Source organism: Uranotaenia lowii, chromosome 3, assembly GCF_029784155.1.
Source record: "Uranotaenia lowii strain MFRU-FL chromosome 3, ASM2978415v1, whole genome shotgun sequence".
In the NCBI taxonomy this organism is placed as follows: domain Eukaryota; kingdom Metazoa; phylum Arthropoda; class Insecta; order Diptera; family Culicidae; genus Uranotaenia; species Uranotaenia lowii.
The window spans coordinates 189,456,707-189,482,722 of record NC_073693.1 but is presented as its reverse complement, the minus strand read 5'-3'; the positions used below and the strand labels follow the sequence as shown (position 1 = coordinate 189,482,722).

The 26,016-nt window shown below is 36.5% G+C and overlaps 2 protein-coding genes across 2 annotated transcripts in view; one reads left to right on the top strand and one right to left on the bottom strand.

Annotated features, from left to right (window-relative positions):
• The window catches only part of LOC129751933 (uncharacterized), a 44,774-nt gene that overhangs the window by 9,916 nt on the left and 8,842 nt on the right, over positions 1-26,016 (top strand). The window lies entirely within an intron of this gene.
• Positions 3,307-26,016, bottom strand: part of LOC129751932 (homeobox protein SIX3) — a 198,547-nt gene continuing 175,837 nt past the window's right edge. The window contains exons 4-5 of the mRNA XM_055747725.1: positions 5,725-6,020; positions 3,307-5,574 (exon numbers count right to left, since the gene is read on the bottom strand). Of these exons, the coding sequence (XP_055603700.1) occupies positions 5,069-5,574; positions 5,725-6,020 (802 nt within the window). The 3' untranslated portion in view covers positions 3,307-5,068. The remainder of the gene's footprint in view (positions 5,575-5,724; positions 6,021-26,016) is intronic.

Genomic DNA, 26,016 nt, shown 5'->3' with positions numbered 1-26,016 from the left:
AATTGCAGTCATTAAATCCTTCCTCTTTAAGTTCAAATATGTTTTTCATTTAAATCTTGTTTAAAAATAACATTATTTACCGAAACAGTCTACGTTTTTCAAAACCACAATTATGGGTCAATATTGAAGACCGTAACAATTATTAGTCAAATTGCTCACAATTATTAGTCACATAGAAGTCCATGGCAACACCCGAAAATCAACATGGAAATCATCATGTTTCTGGCAAACATTCAGGGGCATTCTTTGATAGTATAAATTCAAGGGGCATTTGGGTACAGCCAAGGTGGGTATATATTTAGGAGGTGTTCCCGAATAACGAATTCCCGATTCAGCCATTTTGGCTATGTAGGCTATGCAACTATACGGAACTCATGAAGTTTGTTTACCAACAAACCACAAAAAAGCTGAGCAAAAAATAAACAAACTCATTGAGAGCCCCGCTCACTCCTCGCCTACTTACTGTGAAAGTCGGAGAACCTAGTGTATCAAAAGACCTTGGGTACAGCTATAGCAACCAAGAAATGTTTTGCTTTGCTAGCAAAAAAGTGACCCATGATTGTGTGAAATTTGATAGATGCTGTAACAATTATGGGTCAATTTTAATTTGCAAATATTATTTAAATTTCGCGTTTTATTCGCTCTGTTTCATTTGAAAAATGTTAACTCGTCCTTTGTGCTTATATGAGATCTATTAATTTTGTTGGAATTTTTTAAATACCCGCATAAGGGGCTTAACGGTTCAAGATGTCTACCTTATAACATTGGAAATTTGTGCGATAGTTCAACAGGTAATAGTTAACGTATGACAAAAACTATTCAAACAGCAATTCTCTGTTATCAAACGCGCACATAATATTTTTAATGCATTTTGATGATACTATCGATAAATTAAAAAATATAATATGAAAAAATTCCATTGAGTTCAGCAGCAATCAGCTGTTTAAATGCTCGGTGACTAATGATTGTGTGTGACCCATGATTGGGGGGGGACTGTACTTATAAATCATCTTCAAGTCGCCCAAAATTCATTCGAAGCATTGAATTTACCGGCAACAAATCACCCACGATATTCTTTCTTTCTTTTGCTATGTCATTGAATATTTTGAGGAGTGGTCTGCCAACCAAAATTGAAAATTTAAAATTCCGAAAATACACTCAACTTAGGATACGAAAACATGGGTTTGTTGGTGTAAAACATGGGTTATGGTTGCAGTTTCTGCACATTGTGTACACGTAGAGTGTTTATTGTTTCAAGTCCTTGGATGCTTCATTCTGAAGAGTTATAATAAGGGGCCGTCCATTAATGATGTCACTCAAAATTTGGAAAAAATTTACCCCCCCCCCCCTCCCCCCTCCGTCACATATTGTCACAAATCCCGTAACCCCCCTTTTGTATTACGTCACGTTTTTATGGAGATAGTTCATCCATAAGAAAAAACTTTATCAAATCTGATTTGAGATCTTCAATTCTTTCTTAAGATGTTTATTAGTGCTTAGACTCAAAGTTTAATTGATAAAAATCATACATTTATTCTATTAAACCTGTTATTTTGGGATGTGAAAATGCCTCTTTACAAATATGAAGGGGGCATACGAAACACTCTCTTATTCCACTTAATAATCATTATGATTTTTTTTACTTTTAAAGTTCATTTGAATAAGAAACAAAAACCACCCAAGTTTTTGATTTGAGCCTCTTCACGTATAATTTTTAAAAGTCAACATATTACTTCAAAAGCTACCTTGTACGGATTTTTTAATTTTTGTTTAGTTGGTTTATTCATAAATTTTTTTCTTGCCTTATGTTCAAATCGTATCACCCTCAAAATGCATTGATTAGGTATGTTCTCTTGTCAGCCATTTCGTCAAACGGCCGTAGGCGCATTTTACCCGATAGGCTCATTTAGGAACACTTTCCCCTAACTTAAGGTTGCCAGAGTTTTTCAGCTTGTATCCGGGCCGGACAAACCGAGCTATTATTATATAAAAACCTGGCAAAATCCGGCATTCGATTTCAAACTAAATTTTATCAAAACTCAGAAATTCCTCAACAAAAATCAAGAAAAAATGAAAAAAAAAAATTCCATCAAAACGTTTGATTTTGAATCGTATTTAAGGCTTTCAAAAAACCTTTCATGATTATTTTTATAAAACTTGCTCAATAAATTTTGTTTTGGAGTTGTTTGTTGTTTTTTTGTTTAGTTTGCCAAATAAAGTGAATAAATTCGGACATTTTTAATGAAATCCGGGCAACCGGGCCGGCAGGACTGTTCTCAAATTTAGTATTAAATATCCGGGCAAACCTGGGCAAAACCGGGATATCTGGCAACCTTACCCTAACTCTATTATGGGGATAATAAAACGACCGGAAGACTGATATACAATGGATTGTGGGTTCAAGCCAGCCAGAGTATCTCGCCATATCTGGAACCATGAGTATGGTACTTAGGTACCCTTTCAGGATTCTTTAAATGTTTCCAACAGTTTGGAGGAAGTAAGATGAGTAAAACCTGTCCCAAGCCAGTGGTAACAGACCCCTTGATAGTGCTGCAATTATTGTTGATGAGTTAAGCATGAACAATATTTGAATGTAAGATCGAGTCCCGTTCCCATAAAGCCTCGGGTCAGAAGACTGATAAGCCCTCCAATGGCTAATAGATATATACAAACATTACAAATTTTAAAATATTAGGGACAGATCTCACAAATCGTGCTCTCAGTTACTTCAAAATGACGAATGATGTGTATTGATAACAATGATCATTGAATTCATTTAGAATAATCACTGAATCTAAATACTTACTAAGCCATCTTGCAATGGAACATTAGCCAATCTTTTTTGTCGCTTTATGCTCTGCTGTATTGTTTACTTTTTCTTTTTGATAGGATTTTAACCCGTTAAGGTCATTCTTCCTCGTGTATTGTTTACCATATTTGACTCTGGAATCGATTCTTCTGAAAATCTACAACAATCAAACCTTTGAAAGAACAATCAAATTTCTGGTGATACTATTCTTCTTAACATCGTTTACTCCGTTTTTTTTTTCTTAAAACGGATCAAATATGTTAATTTGCTTTTCCCTTAAAATGCAGCTAAATTTAAGAGTTCATGGAACCACCTATTTTTTTTTTTTAAATCTCACTTCAACCTAGTCAATTGGCAGTAACAAAACAACGTATCTGCTACATTGTTGCATTTCGAATGCTTTCAACATGCGACCAGTAGTAAATGACACACATTTGCCAAAGTGATTTCACAACGTGCAATAGGTAAAGTAAAATGGACCAACAAAAACGGGCATCATTGTATTTAATTATTTAATTTATTATCGCCATAATTAATATAATTTGATTGCAGCAATTTATTTACAGTTTTAGATAGATTCGTTCGATTTGCTTATGTTCACTAGTTTTTCTGCTTTTCTATCGTGTTTTTCGTCTTGTTTCTTCTCATTTGTAGGTCTGTGTTTTTTTAGGGTGAGTGTTTAGTACTGCTAGATTCCTCGAGACTGATGTGTAGTTTTTTAGTGTTTTCCACTAGCGGAGAAATTGTTGCCTTCTTTTATCTATAGACACATCATCAGCGGCGCGTGGTGGCGGTCTTCTCAATGGTCCGCTCGCTACCTACTCACTTGAGTGAGGGGATGAGAATATTTTGCCCCCCCCACATCTAGCTTCTTTGCCTTTGCATTATTTGCTTATAAATGTGCTTATAATTTTCCCAACTATCTTTTGTTGCCGTTGTTCAAGCTGTTGCTGTCCCACCAGGGAGATTCCTTTTCTCGTTTTTTTCGTTGGGTTGAGATCTGAAATGAGTTTGTGTTTTTTTTCTCGACTGGTTTGAGTAATGTGTGAATGAAGGCCTTTAGTTTTAAGACGAGCGCAAGAGGATACTTTCTGTGGTAGATAAATTTAAGTTTTTTTTGTCTCTGTACATTCTGCAAATTGCATTACACGCGAAAAGTGGTGCAGGTCTTTTGTATTGGTTGAAGGTAGGTAGCTGAAGAAAACTAAAATAAGTGGGCCGAATGATTGGGAATTGAGTGGAAAAGGTCTCTCCCTCGTTTGCCAGCCGAAGTTTTGCGCCGATGGCAGACAGACAGGGGTTAATTAACACTACTTTAGATCGATTATTTTTCTTTGCTACTACCTCTATATGCATAACCATAGATTTGTGTTGCCTAGTGGAATATACTCATTCGTATTGTTTTTCGAACTTGGCTGATGCTGTTCTTTCTGTGCACTGAAATACGGTTATTATGTTTAAGTTTTGCTTTGATTTTTTTTCTTCTATACACAACGTAGTTTTTTATATTATGATTTGTTTAAATATTTTTCTCTATTCTTAAATTAGCTGATCATACACGTCCTTTGTTTATTGATTTTCGTGACTGAAAAGTTAAACTTTTTCCTCCAGTTTGTGACTACAAACGAAAATTGAATTCAACGATGCTTCCTTCTCACGTATTCACATTAGTTTTGTCAATGTATTGTGCGGTTTTTCTGTCCTTCCTGTGCGATGTTGCAGGGGAAAATGTTGCACCCCTTCCTATGATGGGGTGGGTTTGAACTGCTCAAAGTACGCATGTGCATCCCGACGATGTAAAAATGTTTGTCACTTTCAAGGTTGTATTGGTGTACGGCACCCTTACGAGACCGAACCAGTCCAAATATATACGAAGGAATTTTGAATTTATTGATATTTTCTTTACATAGTTGTGAATAACGTTGCCCTTCTGCTACATTATGTAGCACAGACCCTAGCATAGATTCATAAATTGAAATAAATACGGCGTGATTTACCAAAGTTTTAAGAAAAAGTAAATCTAATTTACCGAAGCAATGCTTTCGCGTAGAAATGTGTCTCACTTAAAAGCATAGGATTTTCTTAATTTTTGTGTATGGCTTTAGTAACAAGTTTCTCTGCTTTTAGGAGTTTTATTTGCTTTAGTTTCAGCTTTTGCTTTAGTTTTTCTCCCATTAGATTTCACTACATTAATCAACTACGATTTGAGATAAACGACGCAGCACTCGTTTGGCCGACGCACGGCGATGGCGGATTCTATCACGAGGACGCTTCCTTGGGTTTGGGCGACGGCGAGAACGGCCGATGCAGGAGGCTGGTCGTTGTGCTAGGAACAATCCGTACGATTCCGCTCGCATTCAGCCCGTTCATGAGACTATGATGGTGTACGCTGTGCTGTTGGAGCAGCTCGGAGTTGAGTCGTGCCGGTGAGCTGACCCGTATTCTCAGTGGGGACATGGGTGTTGGAGTCAACGGGGCCGAATTTCCACTGGTCACCGGTACATGACCAGTGCCGCCGCCGCCGCCGGATGCTCCATTGTTGATGGAACTGGTGGTGGCACTGCTGTTGCTATTGGGGGACTCACTCATCGATGTGGTCGTTGCCGACGGTGCCGTAATCGAGAGTCCGGGCGGCAAATGGGGCTGTGGTCGGAGCACCGTTGGCGTTATTGGAAGATGCGTCAGGCCTATTGGGGGTGAGTGAGTATTGATCGGAGGCGAATTATCCCCGAGGTGATAAGGCATGAATCTGTTGTTGAACGAGCCTGAAAGTGAAAGCAAAAACTTTTCATTAATTGCTATGTACAGACAGAGTGTGAGGTCAGCGACGATTCAGAAAGACGAAATCTGGCCCCAATCGAATGTAGGCCAGTCTTGGTATGTATGCAGGAGTATATAATCCGCATCAAACTTACCAGGTAGAAATCCTCCCGCTGCAGCTAGATGGTCACCGAAGCGGAAGGAATGGAGCGATGCAAAGCTGCGGAAATCCTTTTCCCGAAGGTCACGATCACGATCGTCCGGGAATCGATCCTCACTCGAGCCGGGCAATGAGCTGGGGCTGTGCTGTAGCGACATGCTCGGGATGGGCGAGTGGGTTCCAAGCGAAATGTCCGAGTCCGAGTCGGAATCCAACGGGGACAAGGGCGGCTCTCCACGGCGAGGTGTCAGCGAGTTCGAACCCGAACCAGATAGCGGCGGTTGATTATGTCTGCAAGAGAACAAGAAAGATTGTTGTTAGTTTTTTAGCCATTGGTTTTTTGGAATCTAATTTCATGCAAAGTTATTGTCAAGGTCACACAATGATGGTAAATGGTATTAATCAATTCTAAAACATATCGAAAACTTCAATGCATTTTTACCAAGAAGTAGGCGGGGATTTGTTTGACACGCACGTATGTAATGTGTATTTTTTTTTCATTTTCTCAAGCAAGCATAAAATTGTGGTAAAACTTAACAAAAGTGAGAAAGAATAATCGCAAGTTTTGTAGATTGCATCTGTGATTTGCGCTTGATCGGTTCCACATCCCCTTCAAACACGTAAGAAAAATCATCTTATCCCACAGAACAACAGTTTTGGGTAAAATTTTTAATGTTTTTGCATGATGGAATTGTTTATTCTATTATTTTGTAATGGCCAACTGTAAACCCATGTTTTTTTTCACGTTCGGTTATTCCGATAATGTTTGCATTTTAGCCATAGATGAACAGGTGTACAAGCTAGGCCTTGAGAAGTGTGTAAAGTCCCAATGACCGTTTTGAATAAATTTAGTGTTTTTTTTTTGGTTGAGCCACCAGATGTCTTCAAGAATACCGGAAAGAACTGTAAGAAAGGAAAAACAGGGTAAACAGAAACAAATACAAGCATCTAGTCAGTTTTGCGCGGGTTTTATGAGGCTATTGTTATAGTTTTTTGGCAAATGATAAATATAAGTCTATAATTTGTTTGCTATTTCTTTGCTTGAAGTACTAAATGCTGAAAGTAATGAAAAACACGATGCTGCGTGGGACTGTTCGTCAGTAATATTTCTGTTGAATTGGACACAAAGGGCGAGTACGAAATTATTGCGACACATTCTATAGGGCATTACTTTTTGACCTTTGGGTAAAAATCAACCAAATTTTGCACCCTTTCTCATTGATGTGTATTGTTTACATGCTGTCAAACTAGAAGTCTTGTTTTTCGATTCAACGCGTCTTCAGAGTGTTGAGGCGGTTCCAGAAGCGGTTGACGTTGGATCACGGCAAAGAGGCTGAAAGAAAACCGGGACCGGAGAACAAAAAGACGGAGGGAAAGGTGAAGCGGATGATTAAAGCAAATCCCAACGTCTCAAGCCGTGATTTGGCTAAAAAGATCTGAAGCACTACGAGAAGATGCTGACAAAATATGGCTGCTGAGTGATGGACGACAAAACGTATAAAAAGCCGATTTTAAGCAAATTCCGGAGTTGGAGTTTTTCACCGGCAAGAGCAAGTTCGATGTGGACGTCAAATTTAAGAAGAATGTCGAAGTTCGCCTCCAAATATCTCGTTTGGCAGGCCATCTGCTCTTGCGGACTGAGGAGTAAGGCTTTCGTGACAAAGGGCACTTTTTTTTTCTTTTTCTAGGATTTAAACTCTCTCGAGTTATTCATCCTCTAACAAAAGGCACAGTAAATGGCAAGATCTACAAATCTGAGTGCCTCGAGAAACGCCTTTTGTCGTTCTTGCAGCAGCATGACGAAGCTGTTATTTTACCCAGATATGGCCACTGTTCTAAAAGTGTCCTGGAGTGGTGTGAGGCCAATTCTGTCCATTTTATTCCAAAGGATATGAACCCACCAAACTGTCCGGAGCTGCGCCCGGTGGAGCAGTACTGGGAAATAAAGAACCGGGAACTTCGGAAGAGCAAGAAGGCAGTCAAAGACGAGAAGGACATGTTAAAAAAATGGAAAAAAACTGAGAAACTGGTACCGGATGACACTGTAAAGACTTCGATGGAGTGCATCAAGTGAAAATGCGTTCAATTTTTCACTCAAGGCTCCATCGATCAACTTTTCATAGGATTTTTGAAGTAAATATATGTATAAAACTACCCTAAAATTTTGGTGTTAATTCTAAACAGTATAAGAAAATTGACATGACATTTTTGGTGTCGCAATAATTTCATGTTCGCCCTTTAGCTTATAGCTTGGTTAAGTAAAAAAAAACAAACAATATATGGCACTGTTTTTCGTGAATTTTTAACGACTTCTTTAAAAGAGGTTATTTGAAATTTTACACAAGTTTCTGGAGATTCTTTGTTCGAGCTTGTACATCTGTTCATCTGTGTTTCAGTTTCTGGAGGCTTGAGATTTTCAAAAAAAGTCGGTACTATTCTTCCGTTTTCTGTAGTTTTTACCCAGCAAGTATGTTTGAACAAGTATCAAATTTTGTTTTGAGTAGAAATCCCTAATTTTAACGAAATAGGATAACTGAAAAATGGAAACGAGACTTGGGAAACGAAAATCGAAAACAATGATTTTGCATTCATCCCTGTTTTGAAGATCTGAAGGGTACGACAGACAATTTTAGCTGACTTTGAACAGACGTACAATGGATTGCTAGCCGGAATAACTAGATATGAGTGATGCATCTTATAGAGGTAAGTACCTATTAACGTAACTCATTAACAAATTTCACTTAAAAATATTAAGAAAAGTTTAAAGGAAGATTGAGGTGTCGAACTCTCAAAATGATTCGTATTTGTCAATAAGTTACACAATTTTGTGGAAAGACAAATCGTATCGACAAAAGGTCAGATGACCTATACGCAACTTAAAATTCTTATGTATCAATTTAAAAATAATGTTGTAGACATATCTTAACAGGAAGAATAAACGTTAGTTATTCGAAAATCAAACTAAAATTGGTTTTATTTTGGAAGCTCTTTAAAAAATTTCCCCGGTTTAAGTGACGGAATTCAATCATTGAAACTGTTCCTTCCCGAAGATAATTGAATTTTGTTTCCATTTTGTTGAACAGCCCATCTCTAACGACGCTTTCGCTTGTTGACATTAATCCGAAATAGAAAACATTCCGATAAACAGTTTTGTTGTGTTTCGACAGCCGAAAGGAATTTTGTCTAAACAAATAAATAAAGAGCCATTGGGACAACAATGTTGTGGTGAAACTGTCATCCCACATACCTACTCTACACATGAGATTCTATCGCCGTCTGCTCTCAAAGACAAAGCCCCGTATCTCGTTTCTTGATTTCCAATGAATTTTCCTTTTTTCTTCTAATTCGTCCTTGCTTTTCATTTTTTTTTTTCGTAAGCTACAAACTCCTACCCCTTGAAACAGTTCAGCCTCAGTAAAGAACCTTTTGGAAAACCACATCGATTATATGTTTACACTTCCTTCTTCTTGTTTTGCTGCTGCCGCCGGCCTCTTCTGTCGTCAATCGATGGATGTTTTGTTGGTTGATGACCATGTGGAATAACTCTCTTGAGCCGTGTCTCATTTCCACTTTACTCCACTCCATCGATTGCCGACTCAGCTCAGCTGCCATGCCGGGAGGGTTCCTGCCACATGATGGCCCCTATCCGAGCTAAACTGCTGCTGCTCCTGCTGCTGCTTCGGGAAACGTTAATCCAGCCACAGCAGCAAATGAGAGGAAAAACTCGTGTGTAAATATAGACACACTGTATTTTCATTTCCGGCGCCATCGATGATGGATACTTGATGTGGCGTCGGGTCTTCTTTATTTCGCTGCAGCATTTCGTTCGTTCGGGTGATCCTCGTCTTCGGTCCAGAAATCAATCTCCTTTCGACTTTATCATCATCGCTTGTTAGACATTGTGCCATCAAACACTCGGTTCTAACTAACATGGCTTATCACCCGATACACTAAACACGTCAAATAGGTATATATGAACCATACCGTGCAGTACCGTTTCGAGGGGAAAAACGCCCCAGACAGCACACACTTTGGGAAAATTGAGCCTGGCATACACTTTAAGAAGAAGGAGATACGACGATATTCGGTTCGACTTTCTCATCTTTTGACCTGAAAATTGAAACTTAATTCTTCATACCCACTATATGAGTAAGAGATTACGGCAGTCGTAGAACCAGTAGCGGGTCATGTCGAAAATTTGTGACGAGTTTCGTATTGCATAGATGATGATGGTACATTCCCATCTCGGCCTTTGGAAACTATTTTTCGTTAATTGAATTGGGATTCTATCTTTTTGAGGGGAAACAAAAAGATGTTTTTATTTACATTTCAGGTTACAAACCTTTACTAAAATTTTACCGTATTTTAGAACTTTAAAAAGTTATAAACCCTTAATGTTTTGATTTTGTATGATTTATTTCCAAAAGTTAGGACCCCTGAATGAAAAAATGTCACTATGTTTTTCGTTCCACGAAAATGCTTCTAATTCACCTACGGGATCAAAAGTCGTTATAATTTGTGAAGCATATAAACATGAAGAAACATGCTGTCAAAAAGACGGCGAGTTGATAATTGTTGGGGAGATCTAAGTATGCATTGTTCGCTTGAAGACGTGTTTGACAGCTGCTCCCGAAAATTTTCAAAAGCTTTATGGAATTAAGGAAAATAATCCTAATCAAAGTTTGAAGAAACCAGAGCTGTGCTTGAGGTTCATTGGAAATTGTGAAACATTAACTTAGAAAAACTAAAAAGGTTTATAATGATAAGGTTTCGGCAAGAAGAAAGTTTCAAACAAATCTCTCTCTGCTGCATAAAGGTCAACGGGGACAATGATTGGATTACCTGTGGAACTAGCGTCAATCTTTAGAAGTCTCGGGTGAGATGAATCCATATTAATATATTTTTTTTAGTTTTTCAACTTTGCCAACTAAACATTGTCCATCTCTATAAAGGATTATATGAAGCGTTTGGCAGGGAACTCCCCGCCTAGGTATCTGAAATTCATGTTCTATGTACCAGATACAATGTTGAAATTAAAAATGAGTAACACAAGTTTTTTATTTTTCAGGATGCAGTAGTAAAATCCGAAGATAAAAGGTCCATTAATTATTTTTTGCCTTATAAGTTCTCATTTCACAGTTTGTAAGTATCCGACAAAGAGAATGGCCTGTGTCGGCAAGCGCCCGCACATAACGACCGCTTGGAGCCGCCACTAGTTCCCTCTCAGTGGAGAGAGGGAATCAGTTGAAAGAGAGAAAATTTTATCCATTTTGTTATGATCTTGATTTTCCAATTTGATTTTACACGCTAAACTTTGAACACTTTATTAATTGATATTTTTTGTAGTTGCACGGCCAAGAAATTGAACTCAAAATTCAGTTTGAGGAAGGTAAAACAATGAAATCTAATTACGAAATATAAATTTTCACGCATTTTCTTATCTGTATTATACAGAAAGTTTAAATTTTTTAGAGAATTCAAAAAAAGGAACTTTTCAACATTCGTTTTTGAAAATGAAATAAAATCCGAATAAATTCTGTCGCTGTTAATACGGTTTACGGTCTTAAAATTACACGACACAGATTGTTATAAGAACATGGAATTCAAATAATATAAATATATTACAAAGAACGGGATAATTTCATGTAAAAATACAGACTGCCAAAACAGGCATAAAAAAGTAAACGAAACAAAATCTACATTACACGAATTTTGAGGTTAGTTTTTTCAAGTTTCAATGTAATAAATTTTTAGTTTAACAAGGTAAACAAAAATTCGTGACAAGTTTTTTGTTTCAATCCGTTTCGATCATTTTATATTTAGTTTTGGGAAGAGAGATTTCGAATAAACAGTGGCCACTGATCATCATGTCATCTTTGTGCTGATACGTTCATGGAATTCCTCCGTGAAAAATCTCCGGAAGCATCACAGGGAGATCTGCTCCAGGAAGACTGCAGTGATCCCGGAACACCGTTTTCCACGCGATATTCACAGAAACTGTTTTTCAACTTTCTATATCAGCAGCTGCTTCGGCTCCAATTCCGAAAATTGTGCAAGAGGTGAACAGGAAGCTTACCGAGAATAAATTCGAAAATACGATACTTATATTATTGAAATTATTGTATGTTAATATACAAAATGGCATTTCGGATTTCTAGTATTTTCAAAAGGCATTTGGAAATGATTTTTTTAAATTGTTTATTGACCTCAGAGGTCTTTCGCATCTCTAGTTAAAATTGATTCAAATTATTCACAATCTTACATCAACATTTTTCTTCTTGACTATTCGTTTCTATTCTCCCCGCTGAAGTGGTGGCTAGCTCGTTGGCCATGTCGCAATCGATGTGATATCGACCAATATTGTTTCAGCGGTCCGTTGCACTGCCCAAATCAACATCATCATCAGGGAAACAATCCTGTAAAAACAGTCAGCAATCACTAGTCGATGTAATAATAGACAATTTTGAAAAAAAAAATCTGCGTTGAACTTGTGTTTATCTATCTTTTCCTGTTCACACCTGAACTAAGCAACGAAAACCACTAATTCATGATGATCTTACCATCCTCGGAATGGGTTTCAGCTGTCACAGCCGGCGCTGTTCTATCAGCTCCCTCAAGGCGGTCGCGCTGCTTGGCGATATTGTAGCTGGAGTCAACATTTGATGGTGTATAGACCAGACTGTTGTTGAGTTGAATTTCCGCATTCTTGAAAGTGACCGATGTCCCAGCTAGCGACCGAAGATCCGGCGCAGCTCGACGACACCTGTTTTGTTTATCCATTTCACATAATATTATTTTTCAGCACTTGTTTATTACGTTTTTCCTTCATTCTAATTACACGGTTATTAAACTTAACTGATTTTTCCTTCCAAAATTAACCAATTTATTTAAAAGCAGAGGTGCCAGGTGTCCTAAATTTTAAGAATCTGCTTTTTGAGAAACCATCCAGAATTTTCATTGACTTTAGAAATGTCCAGGTTTTCGGAAAATGGTTTTTAAAACGACCTGATTTTCAAAAAAAAATGCCAATTTCCAAGCTAAATCCAAATCACTGACGGCATTCTCTGAATCAGATGATATTTAAGTGGTATTTTTCGATTCAAACTGCAGGCCAGCCAAGAAGCTGTTCCTGTTTCAGAATTTATGGTTTCTACGGCACTTGTATTTTTTTTTTTTTCAAAGACTTACACTCAGAAATTTAAAAAATATTAAAAATATTATGTTTTAATTACTCTGACATTTGACTGACATTAATATCCAGAAATATTAAAAAATAACAATTCCAGTTATTTAAATTTATGCACTTGAATAATTTCTTGGCGTGTAATGATCCAATGCATAAAATTTAATAACCGAAATATTATTTTGTTCAAACAAACGCTTTGTGATTTGTGCGTTTGAGTCCCAACTAAACGGGTATGAGCACGTGCTAGATTCTTCAGTTGCAAAATGCCGCTCAACTTGACTGCAAGCAGATTCCATTCTTTTCGAATTTGTGAATCATCTTTGAAAAGAATGGAATCTATAGCAGAAAAGAATTATTAAAGAGAAAGTGCATTTGTTTTGTATGCTATGGTCAATAATGCACATTGACCATAGAACTTATACGAATACAAACGATTTTCGTTTGCTTTTTCTGATTATTTCTGCTTTAAGCGTTTGCCTTTACATCCCGGCTCAAACTTTTTTTTCTGACCACCAGATGTCGCTTCCATAACAATCATCCCATTTCTCAATGCATAAATTTTAATCGCAGAAATATTTCTCAGTGAGAAATATCCCAGTAATTACACCATAAGAAATATCCGTGTGCGTAAAGAGGGAGAAACGTGAAAATACCTAAAAATTAATTGTTTGATATTTTATTTATTTCTGAGTGTACGTGGCCATAGCCGATGTAGACTTAACAAAGTGAATATAAACGTGGACATCTTAAGTTTTACCCAACACCCAGTACCGAGGTGGGAATCGAAACCATGCACTCAGTGGACCAGCGATAACCATATTCTGTCTTTATTCATGCATTCTAAGCATAACTGCATATTAGGGGCCGTTCACTAATCACGTAAGCACATAGGGGGGGGGGGGGGGGTCTACACATTTGCTTACGATCTCTTACTAGGGGGTTAGGGGAGGTTTCCAAAAATCTTACGTAAGAAATGTTACATTGATAATTCGTCACAGCCATACGAAACCATATTACTCAGGTTTTATTTTTATTTCTCACTACCTATTTGTTGGTAATGTTGATGTTATGTTATTAATCTTTTAATTATTTTTTTTTAATTATGTATGTATGTATGTATGTATGTATGAGAACCCACCAGTGGCTGATAGGTCTTTCGACCCGAGTCGGTACGGGAAGTCTCGATCGCACATTCAAATATTGTTCATGCTTAACTCATCAACAATAATTGCAGCACAACCAAGGGGTCCGTTACCACTGGCTTGGGACAGGTTTAAATCATCTCCCTCACTTCAAACTGTTCGAAACAAATAAAAAATCCTGGAAAGGTACCTCGGTACCTTACGCATGATTCCATATTTGCCGAGATACTCCGGCTGGTTTGAACCCACAATCCATTGTATATCAGTTTTCCGATCGTTTGATGCCCTGTCCAATCCCCCCACGAATCCCCAATAATAGAGTTAAGCCATTATGAAAATATTAGTATAATTTAATACAAATTTACACATTTTAAACATCTTATCTCCTCTCCCTAATCATCCCCAATAAAAGGGTTAATATTTTAAATTTGTTATCAATGAAAAAGATCGATGAAATTTACGAGAATAGAAAAAAAATACTAATGGAACGATTTCATCAAGTTGTAGATATTTCGCTGAATTTATTATGACATTTGTGTTTATCTAAGCAATCTTTGAAAAAAGGAACCTATGTGTCACATCTACTGATTGACTTCCAAGAATAACTCAAACGAACATTTTATTTGATAACAATCTAGAGAATGTACATCGAAAAATGCGTATAAACATTTGAATTGTTCACTCATCAATTTATTCTCCAATCAAAAGCAAGAAATCATTTCGCTTTTTTCAACTAGGAAATCTTTTATTTTCCGTCCGAAAATTACATGGCGGACTTTCAAAAAATGCTCAACAAAACAAAGTATGAACAATGTCAAAATTCATTTCATCAAATTAAAATGCTCGCAGATAACGCAACACATTTTGTAAGGTTAAAATATTAAGAAAATTGGATTGATCTCACCGGAGGCAGCTTTGCTTATGTTCATTTCAGGCTTCCACAAATTCCCATCGCTCAGTCTAATTTCAATAAACTTTTAATTATTTTTTTTTAATTAATCAAAAAAAAAAGTTGCAGGTTCTATAAAATTAATGAAGAACCAATTCAAACCCACATGTCACCAGAAACACTAAATCAAATTATTTATAAAGATCGTCGCTATTCGCTTTTCACCATAAAAATCTTTTTAATTGAGAAATTTATGGAAACAAAAAGAGAAATGGTGCGTTCGGAAACCACGATTTGAAAACATTTTATTTCGAAAATGAATTCATCAATCAGAAGTCCTTAAAAATCGATATGGGGGCTTTAAGATGATAAATTTCTAGACAGTTTTTTCAGTGATACCAACCAAGCCACTATCAACTCTAAATTTTACAAACTATTTACCGAAAATAATTGTAAAAATTTATCGCTTATCGCTGAAGTAAACGTCAGCTTTTAGGTCAATTAACAACGTAGTTGTCGTTAAACATTTTCGCACCAATTGTAGAAGCATAGAATAATATATTTTTTTGATTTTTAGTTGAAAAACAAAACATTTTTTATGGTACCTTACGCTCACCTGATCTCTCACTTGTTTTTTAATCGGAATTTAGATTTTATATTGTTTATTCGATTGTGGAAATTTCTTGAAGATTATTGTAACCCCGAACATGCTATGTCCTTAAAACTTAATCTTTTCTATAATCGTTTAAGACATTTCATCTATTGTTTTGTATGAATTATGCTTTTCAAATGCAGTTATTAAGTTTTACTTAAAAAGTGCTCTGCTTTGAAGCATGGGTGACACATTTTTAATATTTTCAAGCCAGTTTTTGAAAAAAAAACGTGTCAATTTCTTATAGAATTAAAAACGTAAGATCTTACTAAGGAGGGAGGGGGGTTTAGAAAAATCTTACTTTTTCTTACCAAGGGGGGCGAAAATTTCCGAAATCGTGCTTACATAATTAGTGAACGGCCCCTTACTTCCATCAACTTAGTGCTGTCCTTAAAAATCTTTATTCTCTCTCTTGGAGTGTTCTGATTTTTGACAAAACCAGCTGGCACCCCTGATGTAAAGTGTCATTCAGGGCGTGTATAGCTTCGGGTGTGCTCTTATACCAATACACGGAATCGTCCATCTTGTGACAGGCAATCGTTATCGTAGGCATGGTAGGCGAACAATTCGCTGTCAAAAAGCGCTCCGTTTCCACCCCCCCACCAATGAGAAACTTTTGGTACCCCTTGACTACTTTTCCTCAATATGCAACCACCCGTAGCTGTAGTTACGCTGGTGTCATTATTTTAGTGAGAGAGGGTTAAAATTTTGGTTCATTACGTAAAAATTTACAATCGTGTAGAAAAAGAGATCCCCAGTCAATTATTATTCTACCTGACTTTTTTTTAACGTGAATTTATGACAGATTACTGTCAGTTCCACTGTCAAAATTCTTTGTAATTGTGAGTTAAATTGAAATCTGTCACACATACATTTACACCTAATGTTATTCATGCGTATGCTACACATACAGATGAACCATTCTTCTGATTGTTCATGTTTTTTCCTGCAAGTCTGAGTGATCCAAGCATGGCTGCCCGGCGGCCATACTAAAAAAAAATCATGGCTGCAGCAGTGACTCCAGTAGAATATTTTTAGCGAATTTCGTTAAATTTCAACTCGGATGGAATTGGAGGTTGAGTTTGTTTTATATTTATCAAATATATGTGTGTACTACATTGAAACATGCGTTAGAAGAAATCCATTTTTTAATGGAAATCCTCAAATGGTATCCGATTCTGATTATGCTGTAACTATATTTCAGTTTTTTCTGTAGTGTTTTCTATAAAAATTACTGCACACATTTTAAGTGTTAAGAAAAACTATTTTGAACTACTTGGAAGTTCTACCAAAAATATTCTTACTTTATCAACATCAACGAACGAAATTATGAATTTATCGTAGATTTACCATAGCTAAGGACAACTCTCTGAGATTGCATCACATTAAATTTTGAATTTCAAATTAAAAGACTTCAACTTGACATTTGAAATATAGAAAAATGTAAAAGAAACTCAACTTTCTTTTCAATGAATCATGATTAATGAAATAATCAATATTTAAAGTAAGATAAATATTTTTGCCATTCTTAAAACATGGCAGCACTGATGCAGAGAAAACGAAGAGCAAAGAATTTTTTCCTCAACGGCTATTTTACTTCCTACTTTCGAAGACCGAAGAGCGCAATGGTAAGTTTTCTTTCATCGTTCATAATTTAAATAACTAATTGCTTTTCTTTTACTTTAGTCGACGTCCAGCCAAAAAATCAATTACGGCAGAGCTTGCCATAATATTTCCGAGCGTCTAAAACCGGGAGGCGGCCTATTTGGATGTCAGACTGGTGCTACCTCAACACTAGCAATATATGGATTCGGAGGTTGGAGCTCTGATGCAGGTGATTTTTGCGACACAAACAATTTGGAACCAAACAATGACGGTGGAAAATAGAAGACGAACTACACGTAAGGAGGACAACGGGTCTCTCAGATTTTTCGTCCGCCTCGGAAAAGTGAATTAGGTTAAGCCTTTCGGCAGTGATGTGTTTGACTAGATCATTGAATGAAATAAGTGTAAAGTGTAAGTGATAAAAACGTTTATAATTTGTGTGCTTTAAATAAAATTTGATTAGTTTATTGAAAATAAAAGATACATTTCATTGAATTTTTTCGAAATTTCCTCCAATGCATTTTTCAATTAACACTCACTCATACATATACATTTTTATTTTTAGTTAACACACACACTGAAAGACCTTCATAACACACCAATACTACCGTACCGAGCCAGCTGAAGGCGAGAACTGTCATTCTGAAACGGGAAAATTCATTCCAAGTAGAAACGGTTGGGCCATTTTCTACTTGGCTGCCTGCAGAAATTCTACTAGAATTCTACTAGAACTGCTACTAGAATTCTAGTAGTCCTAGTAGAATTTTTATTAAGCGGGGAATAAAGCAAAACAAAAACGGATTGGAATCGAAAGGGTTGCCAAATGATAACATTTAAATCCTTTTGAAGTATGAAAAATATGATTTCGTATTTATTATGTAGAACTGCTGATTTATCAATATTGGTTGCTGGAATTAGTCCCAACCCATTTCTCCGACCAATACAGAATGCCGTCTTCTAGTTTTAACTATAACCCAACCCAGTTGGCATAATAATAACAATATTGTTTTGTAGCATAACATTTACTAAGTAATCCATATTTCATGAAGAAGCTTACAACCTCGTTGAAAAAATTATAGATTTTACTCAAACAATATTGACGATAATCATATTACATAATTGGTTCAAATACTGAATAGATTTACACAGCAAATTTTTTTTGCTGGAAACCAGCAAAATTTTGCTGGTTTTTGTCCCGCTGACTTTCCAGCAAAATTTCCAGCAATTTCAATTGCTGGAAAAAACAGCAAACGTTAATGCTGGTTTCCAGCAATTCAAATTGCTGGAAAATCAGCAATCCAGATTGCTGGAAACCAGCTATTTCTTTCAACACAACCGGCAGTATTTAGTATGAAATTTATATTTCAATTCAAAATTAAAGTTTAATATTGGCTGTGGATATAATAAGCAATAAAAACAATTATTTTCTCCCATTTTCAATAAGGGATTTATTTATTTTCCAAAAAAAACTTTTTTTTTCAAAACTTTCTTACACCGGCTCTGGGGTGGCCGCTTTGCGCCAAAATGTTGATCATCCGCCACCTGTAAAAATAGTTTTGATTAGTATCTTCTATGGAATATTTACCTGTACAATAAAAACTTACCCTTGACTTGATGCCTGGTTGCTAGAATATAAAGGAAAATAAAATTATATTAATTTAACCTAAATTCGTAAAATAGAATCTCACCTTACTTCAGCGTACGAAACAAAAACAAACTCCAAATTGACAACTAGATTGCTGATTTTCCAGCAAACTAGATCAATTGCTGGAAAGTCCAGCAATTTGAAAACCGATTGCTGATTTTTCAACAAAAATGACAAGCACATAACCGAATGCTGAAAAATCCAGCAATTCAAAAACCTATTGCTGGTTTCCAGCAAAAATTTGGATTGCTGAACGTTTCCAGCAATTTTTTTTGCTGGAAATCGAGGCAAAGATTTGAAGTGTAGAGCTTTAATATGGTCTATAAATGAATTCTAAGAGAGCCATACAAGCGTATGGTTAAAATACATCGTAGACGTCAATATTAAATTAATAACTGGGAGCCGATTATAAGTTACAAATCTGATGCAAACGAATTGTTTACAATTTACCAAAGTCAATCACATCCTTGTAACAGTACTATCATGAATTTATCAGGACAGCTCAACATCAGCCTTTACGATTTACTTAAACTGGTATCATTAAAAAAAAAAACAAATCCAATATTAAAATTTTCTTCATATGTTTATGTGTAAAGCGGGCCATAGACTACACAAATGGAGTGTACAAATTCGATGATTTTACGACGATTGTTTCATTTTTGCTCGCCCACACACGATACAAACAAATTTCGTGCGAACACAAACGATTGTGGCGAAAAGAGCAACAGCAACAACAAAAAACCACCACAGAGGGTGCACACAAAACTTTCGGGGCTCCACTTAGCAAAATTTCGCTGTTACTTTCCGTTAGCAAAAATATTTTTTTACCGTCGAGTTAGCAAAAAGCTAAATTTACTAGATTTTAGTAATTTTAAAGTTTATCTTGCTCGATTTTAGTAAAACGAAAGTTTTTTAGCCGCTTTGTGTAGAGACAGCAGCCGCCGCGTATTGAGAGGAAAAAAACAAACTGACACGATTGAGCGCGGTTCCGAAAGTTTGATTCTGGTGCTCCTAAAGGTGGCTAAGTCAACTACGATATACTAGCCTAATCGACGCCGGAAGCGTACAGGTAGGGTCAATTATAAATTATAAAGATTTTCCAACTCTTTAATTGTTTATTATTTTTCTACCAGGTTACAACTTCAAAAAGAAATCCTCAACAGTCTGGAAATGGAAAGGGCCGAGACTGAAAATTCAAAGAGCTCCATCCGACACACAACTTAGTGCATTCGTTGGTAAGAATGGCATTGCAATCCGCTCGCCGGAAGGTGCGTCCCCAGGATCGGAACTTCTGTTCTACAAGTGTCAAAATTTAAAAAAAATTTGAAAAATAAATTAAAAGTAAATGAAATTTGAGTATTGTATTTAAGAATCAAACATCCCCCCCAAATCTCCACAGAAAAACCATAAATTTTAAAATTTCAGGTCCGGGCGATCTTTTTCTCCGGTTTTTGCTAAAAAAGTGAGCAAAAATAGCGGCGGCTAAATTTTTCTCTCGTTTGCTAAAATTATAGTTCAAAAAAATTGCTAAATTGATTGCTAAGATTTTAGCTGGTCAAATTTGAGCAAAATTTTGCTAATTTCCGGCCTCGAAAGTTTTGTGTGTGGTTTGCACAAAATATTCAGGACCGCTTCTACCCAACCCGTGTGAGCGCTCATTCCAGCAGTGCCATACACGATGCAAATACTGTTTACAGCGACAGAATGTCATCGAATTTCATCGTATTCGTACAAATGTGGTGTAGTCATATGGCCCGCTTAAAACTAAGAAAATTTCACGAAACATAAAAATACATTCCAACTGGCAGCCCTGCTGCCCCCAGAATAGAAATTCAAAACAAAAAGAATTACTCTCTCACCGACAGTTTTTCGCGATTTTAACTACTTTCACCACCTCGTTCGATATCAGCTCCGGGGGCAATCGATCCGGAAAATGTGTGGTAACCTTTAGAAGTTTTAAAAAAGTGTGCCAGGTACGTCAAAAAAATTTAAAAAATGCGACTCTCAATTTTTCCATACAAATTTTTGTCTAAAGGAACCATTTTGATCAGTGCCATCTCTTATTGGGAAATGGAACTAGTGTTTAAAAAAACTCACCCCATTCTAAAAGTTTGTCTACTATTATAGAGTTATTGCATACTTTAAGGCGTAATTTTCAAGTTTTGGAAAATTTCTTCTTTAAAAGTTGAGAGTTTACTACTGCTTTGAAAATATGGAATTATGAATTTACTGTTACCGTCAACTGGGGCAACATGCAACAATTTTCAACTTCAATGGCTTCTTAAAAACTCATGTTTACAGTTAATCGTATCCTTTATGCATCAAAAGTTTTAAGGATGCTGGGGCATCAAATTGGCTTAGTTAAAAAAATTATTGGTGTCTTCAGTTATTTCTAATTTTCTAAAAACATGCGATTTTCACACTCCTTAGAAAATGGGGTAACTTGCAAAAAACTTTGTTTTTAATGAAAAATCTTATGAACACGTACAAAAATTCATAGTTTTTAATATATTTGCGATGCCTTAAAGACTTTTACGCATGACAACACCAATTACAGTAGTTTTCGGGTCTGTAAAAACAAATTTTCACATTTTTTTCTGAAAATAAGGATGCTGCATACATTTAGGGGTTAAATAATACTACGAATAATTCTACAAGCTGAAATCATGAAAATAAATGTTTGGATGAATGAAATTTAAATGTTTACAAACGCGTGATGCAAAACATTCATATTCCAGCACATGGAAACGAGATTTACAAGGTATTTCTTTGATTTGCATTTTGTTGCATTTAACCCCAGACACCTAACTGAATTTTAAAAATATTCATGTAAAAAAATTGGGTGATTGTTCGAAAAATATTTTTACACCAACAATGTTGGTATAACATGAGGAAACCTGTAAAAAGTTTGTAGGTAATTTTATCAAGCCGATCCGTCATACTGGGTAAAGTTTTTTTCGGCATCAAAAAATGTTAAAATTTGTACATTTATTGCTCGATTTTTCAAATTTTACATAAAAACAAAAAACTTAAGACAACCAGCTTAAGATGCGAGAAATTTTGTCATCATCATTTTGTTATCATTAAAAGATAACTTTATTACAATACAATAAATTAAAAATTGATTCAATGTAGTGTAATATAAATGTTGCATCGAACCCCGCTGTTGCATGTTGCCCCGTTTGACGGTATACTCTAACGATTGACATATTGGAATAAATATTTTAATAATAATTTTTTCATGTGGAAACATTTTAAAATGATAGAAAAAAAATCTTTAAATCACATTTTGTTAAATTTTACTAACAAAATTCAATAACCCGAAAAATATTTTATTTTAAATTTCTTGAGATACCAGCATTGTGGTTTTGTTTTGGCGCATTTGGCAAAGTTCTTCGAAATAACAGGTTACCTCATCCGCTATATTGGTTGGCAGATTTCCAGAATGATGACGTAGTTGTTATGAAAAATGACGAGCATTGTATTGAATTCTACAGTTTTTCCATAAAAAATATTTTTGATGACAGTAATTTGTACGTCACTGTCCTCTAATGCATAAATTCGACTTCCCAGAATTATGAGCTTCTTCAAAAAATACGATTTTATTTGTGGTTCTGCATAAAATGCGAATTAACCTTGGAAATATCTGAATTTTGGTAGAAATTGTAATAATTGGAAACTATTTCCAAGCATATTGTAAGCTTAAAAATGGAAAATATTGCAAGAAAACACATCTAATAGTCCTAATAAATCATTTAACACGCAAATTTCGAGTTTATTAGCAGTAAAAAAATTAATTGATAAATCATCTTTTCTCGTAACTATTTTCGTATTCGAGTTTTGGAATGATTCCAAGCTCTTTATTTAATATATTTCATACTGAAATCAATTGATTCAACACTAACTTTAGTTCCTACTAATCACTGAACTTTTCAATGCAAATGACGAAAAACGTAGATTTAATTTTTTTTCCTATGGAATGTATGAAGAATCTCATAACAACTACGTCATCATGCCCGGCGTGGGGGTACGTTCACGCATGATTACGGTACCCTATAATTCAAATACTCTGCGCATTTGGCACATTTTTCTACAACATTTGATGTTTGTAAAGCGGGCCATAGACTACACAAATTGGCCTGTACAAATTCGATGATTCCGCGTCGATTGTTTGATCTATGCTCGCCCACACACTATACAAACATATTTCACGCGAACACAAATGATTGCTGGCGAAAACAGCAACAGCAAAAAAAAAAACAATCTCCACCCCGGCTGGGAGAATGTTTTGTACAAAATATTTCGATCCCGACCGATTTTACTCCAACTGTTTGGGCGCTCATTCAAGCAGTGCCATACACTATGCAAATCGTGCTCACAGCGACAAAATTTCATCGAATTTCATCGCATTTGTACAAATGTTGTGTAGTCTGTGGCCCGCTTAAGACAGGAGAATGAAGTAGGCCTTGGTGAAATAAGCAGCTAAAATTTTTTTCTCCTGCCAAAATTCCTCAATTCTTATAAAAATTATTGTAATAAATTGAGGATGAACTGATAGTTAAGTGTGAAGTTTAGTGCAAATCATCAGCAGCCTGTTAATGGTCAGTTCTGACCATTCTGACAACAATCCGGATTAAAGGAAATCTTCGGAAAAAGCCAAAAGGTAACCTAACTTCCGTCCGGTGGAAGCTCAGACATTGAGAAGATGGATTTACGAATGGAGTCCATGGATTTACGGAAACTTAAGAAGAGCTATATATTTTCAAAATCTTCTTATAATCCATTCGAAACTAACGAAGCCCAGAAGTGAAGGAAAAAGTATTCCGTACAATGCAAAAAATCACAACCGCGTAGTTGGGTGGGGCCTTCAACCGAAACCCGAACGCTTCCGTTCGGGATGTTGCTAAGAAGCTGCACCTAAGCCGAAGTTTTGTCCAGAAGGCCAAAACTAAGGCAGGGCTTCACTAAAATTTTCCACCAGTGCATTCAAAAGTTAATCACAAAATCTAGCGTTGAAAGTTCTTAGAATGAATTTTTCACATCAACATTCTGCTCTATCATTATGAGTCATATGAGTTAGGTTCTTTCAAGCAACAAAACTAAGTTTTCACAGCTTCTTTCACAGCTCTTCCTTTTATGGACATATAAGGAAAACGGTAAGAGTTGCGTAAACAAATGGTAATTCGGTTTGCAACTGATTGAACTTACCATATGGCTGAGTACGAGACGGTGCCAATAATTAAAAACAACTGCAGTAAATAACAATATTTGCCAAGATACTGTAAATCCAAATGAGGCATTTAAAATGAGCAAACAATCTCCGCCATCCACCTTCGGCCGCTCTCCCGCCCGCCACATGTAATCCAGTTAGCTCAGTCTTCGTTGTCGCTTTCGTCGTCGTTCTCGACTGACGCAAAGCTGAAAAAACAGTCGTAATTCCTAAAAACAACAAAACCACATAATTCTCAACATTTAATAAAATATGCAAATCAGGTCAGCGCAAATGAGGCACCACAAGCACAGACAGGCGATACAGCCGTCAGCAGTGTGTCACTTTTTGGCTTCCCCCTCGGGAACAATTTGTCCACAATCAATTGGTTGGTGCACAGAAAAGGAGAAATGCTGATGATAAACCTCCCTGCCTGTCTGCCAGCCTGCAGAGCCTTGATCATCGTCATAAACGATTTATGCTCAGTCAGTACCCAGGTCGGTCGCAGCATCGTGACTCCATCCGCGAAGGGGGTGTGATATCGCGTGAATTGTCTTTTCACCCCCAGAGGCGACATTATGCGAGGGTTGAGAGACAAAACTCCTACTGCCACAGCATTGTGAATGACGAATCTTCCTTGTCATTCAGTCTGACTCTTGCAAGCAATAGAAGAACCCTTCCGATATGTGCGGCGATATTTAGATTCATGTCACCACATTGGCACCCTTGTGTTTGCTCATTTTTCGACACCTTGCCAACAATAGCAGCGAGAAGCCCCCGGAGCAGTCATTACAGTCGTCCATCAGTCATTACAGACTAGCGGGCCGGAACAGATTTCGAGTTGGTGTCGATCAGCCGTGTGTGTTTAGTTTATAGGGCATCTTTTGTGGAAATAACCCTTCTGTTGTCGTCGGCGTTGTCCGTTTTGCGGTTTTGCCATTTGTGAGCAAACCATCTCGAGTGTGTTTTATGACCGACCATCGTCGTCGTGGTTCGAATTGATATTTGCCAAACCAGCCACGTAATCAAATAAGTTCAATCAAATTGAGTTAAACGGATTTCTACATTTGTTGCATTCGAAGAAATATGGTGCGATAAGTGAGGTACCTACATAGTTATATACAAGTTCTTATTTTGATACCGAATACACCGTCACCAGTTGTAGTTCAAAAGAACATCGAAAACTATAATCTTTTGACATGATAACATGACATGACATGACATGATAACATAACAATGTAAATATAACTATAATTCAATTGAAAGATGAACCAGCCTTCGGGTGAAAGTCTCTATAATAAAGATATTATTATTAATATAATTCAAACATAAAAAATAAGGATCTTTGCTCGTTAAATAGTAGACTTCAAAGAACGTTCAAAATATGAGTTGGTACCTGTAAATTTTGAGAAAAAAAAACCTTAAAGTATTGGCAGGAATTATCAACCTGTCAAACAATTCTTTTTTCTCTCTTGCATAAATACCTCAGGTCATTCTTTGTAAACACAACGTTGAGATGACTCAATCAGCATACTGGTACAGGAAGGTAGGTAATTGTTCGACTCGAATATTTGTACAGTTTAGCAGCTTGAATACTTGCGCTATTATACAGCAAAACCGATCCCATCGAGGACGGTTGAATTACGTCGTTAAACGTCAACATTATCGACCGAAAGGATATAAATGGGTTCAAAATTGACAATTATCTTGATTAATTACCTTGACGCAGTGCGATCGCCATACAAACCAAACGTAGGTACGTACGCTTAATTGTCCGACGTGTCTCTTTCGACAAGTGTTTCTTTTTGCGGGAAACGCTCCAAATGCTCATACCGACTTGCTCGTGGAAAAAAAAAAACTTTCTGACGAATTGTCCCGGGAGAGACAAGATGCCAAACTGTGGCCGCCGCGCCGTGTCCCCTTTTACGGTCGGACGCCAGCAAATGACCGAGCACACTA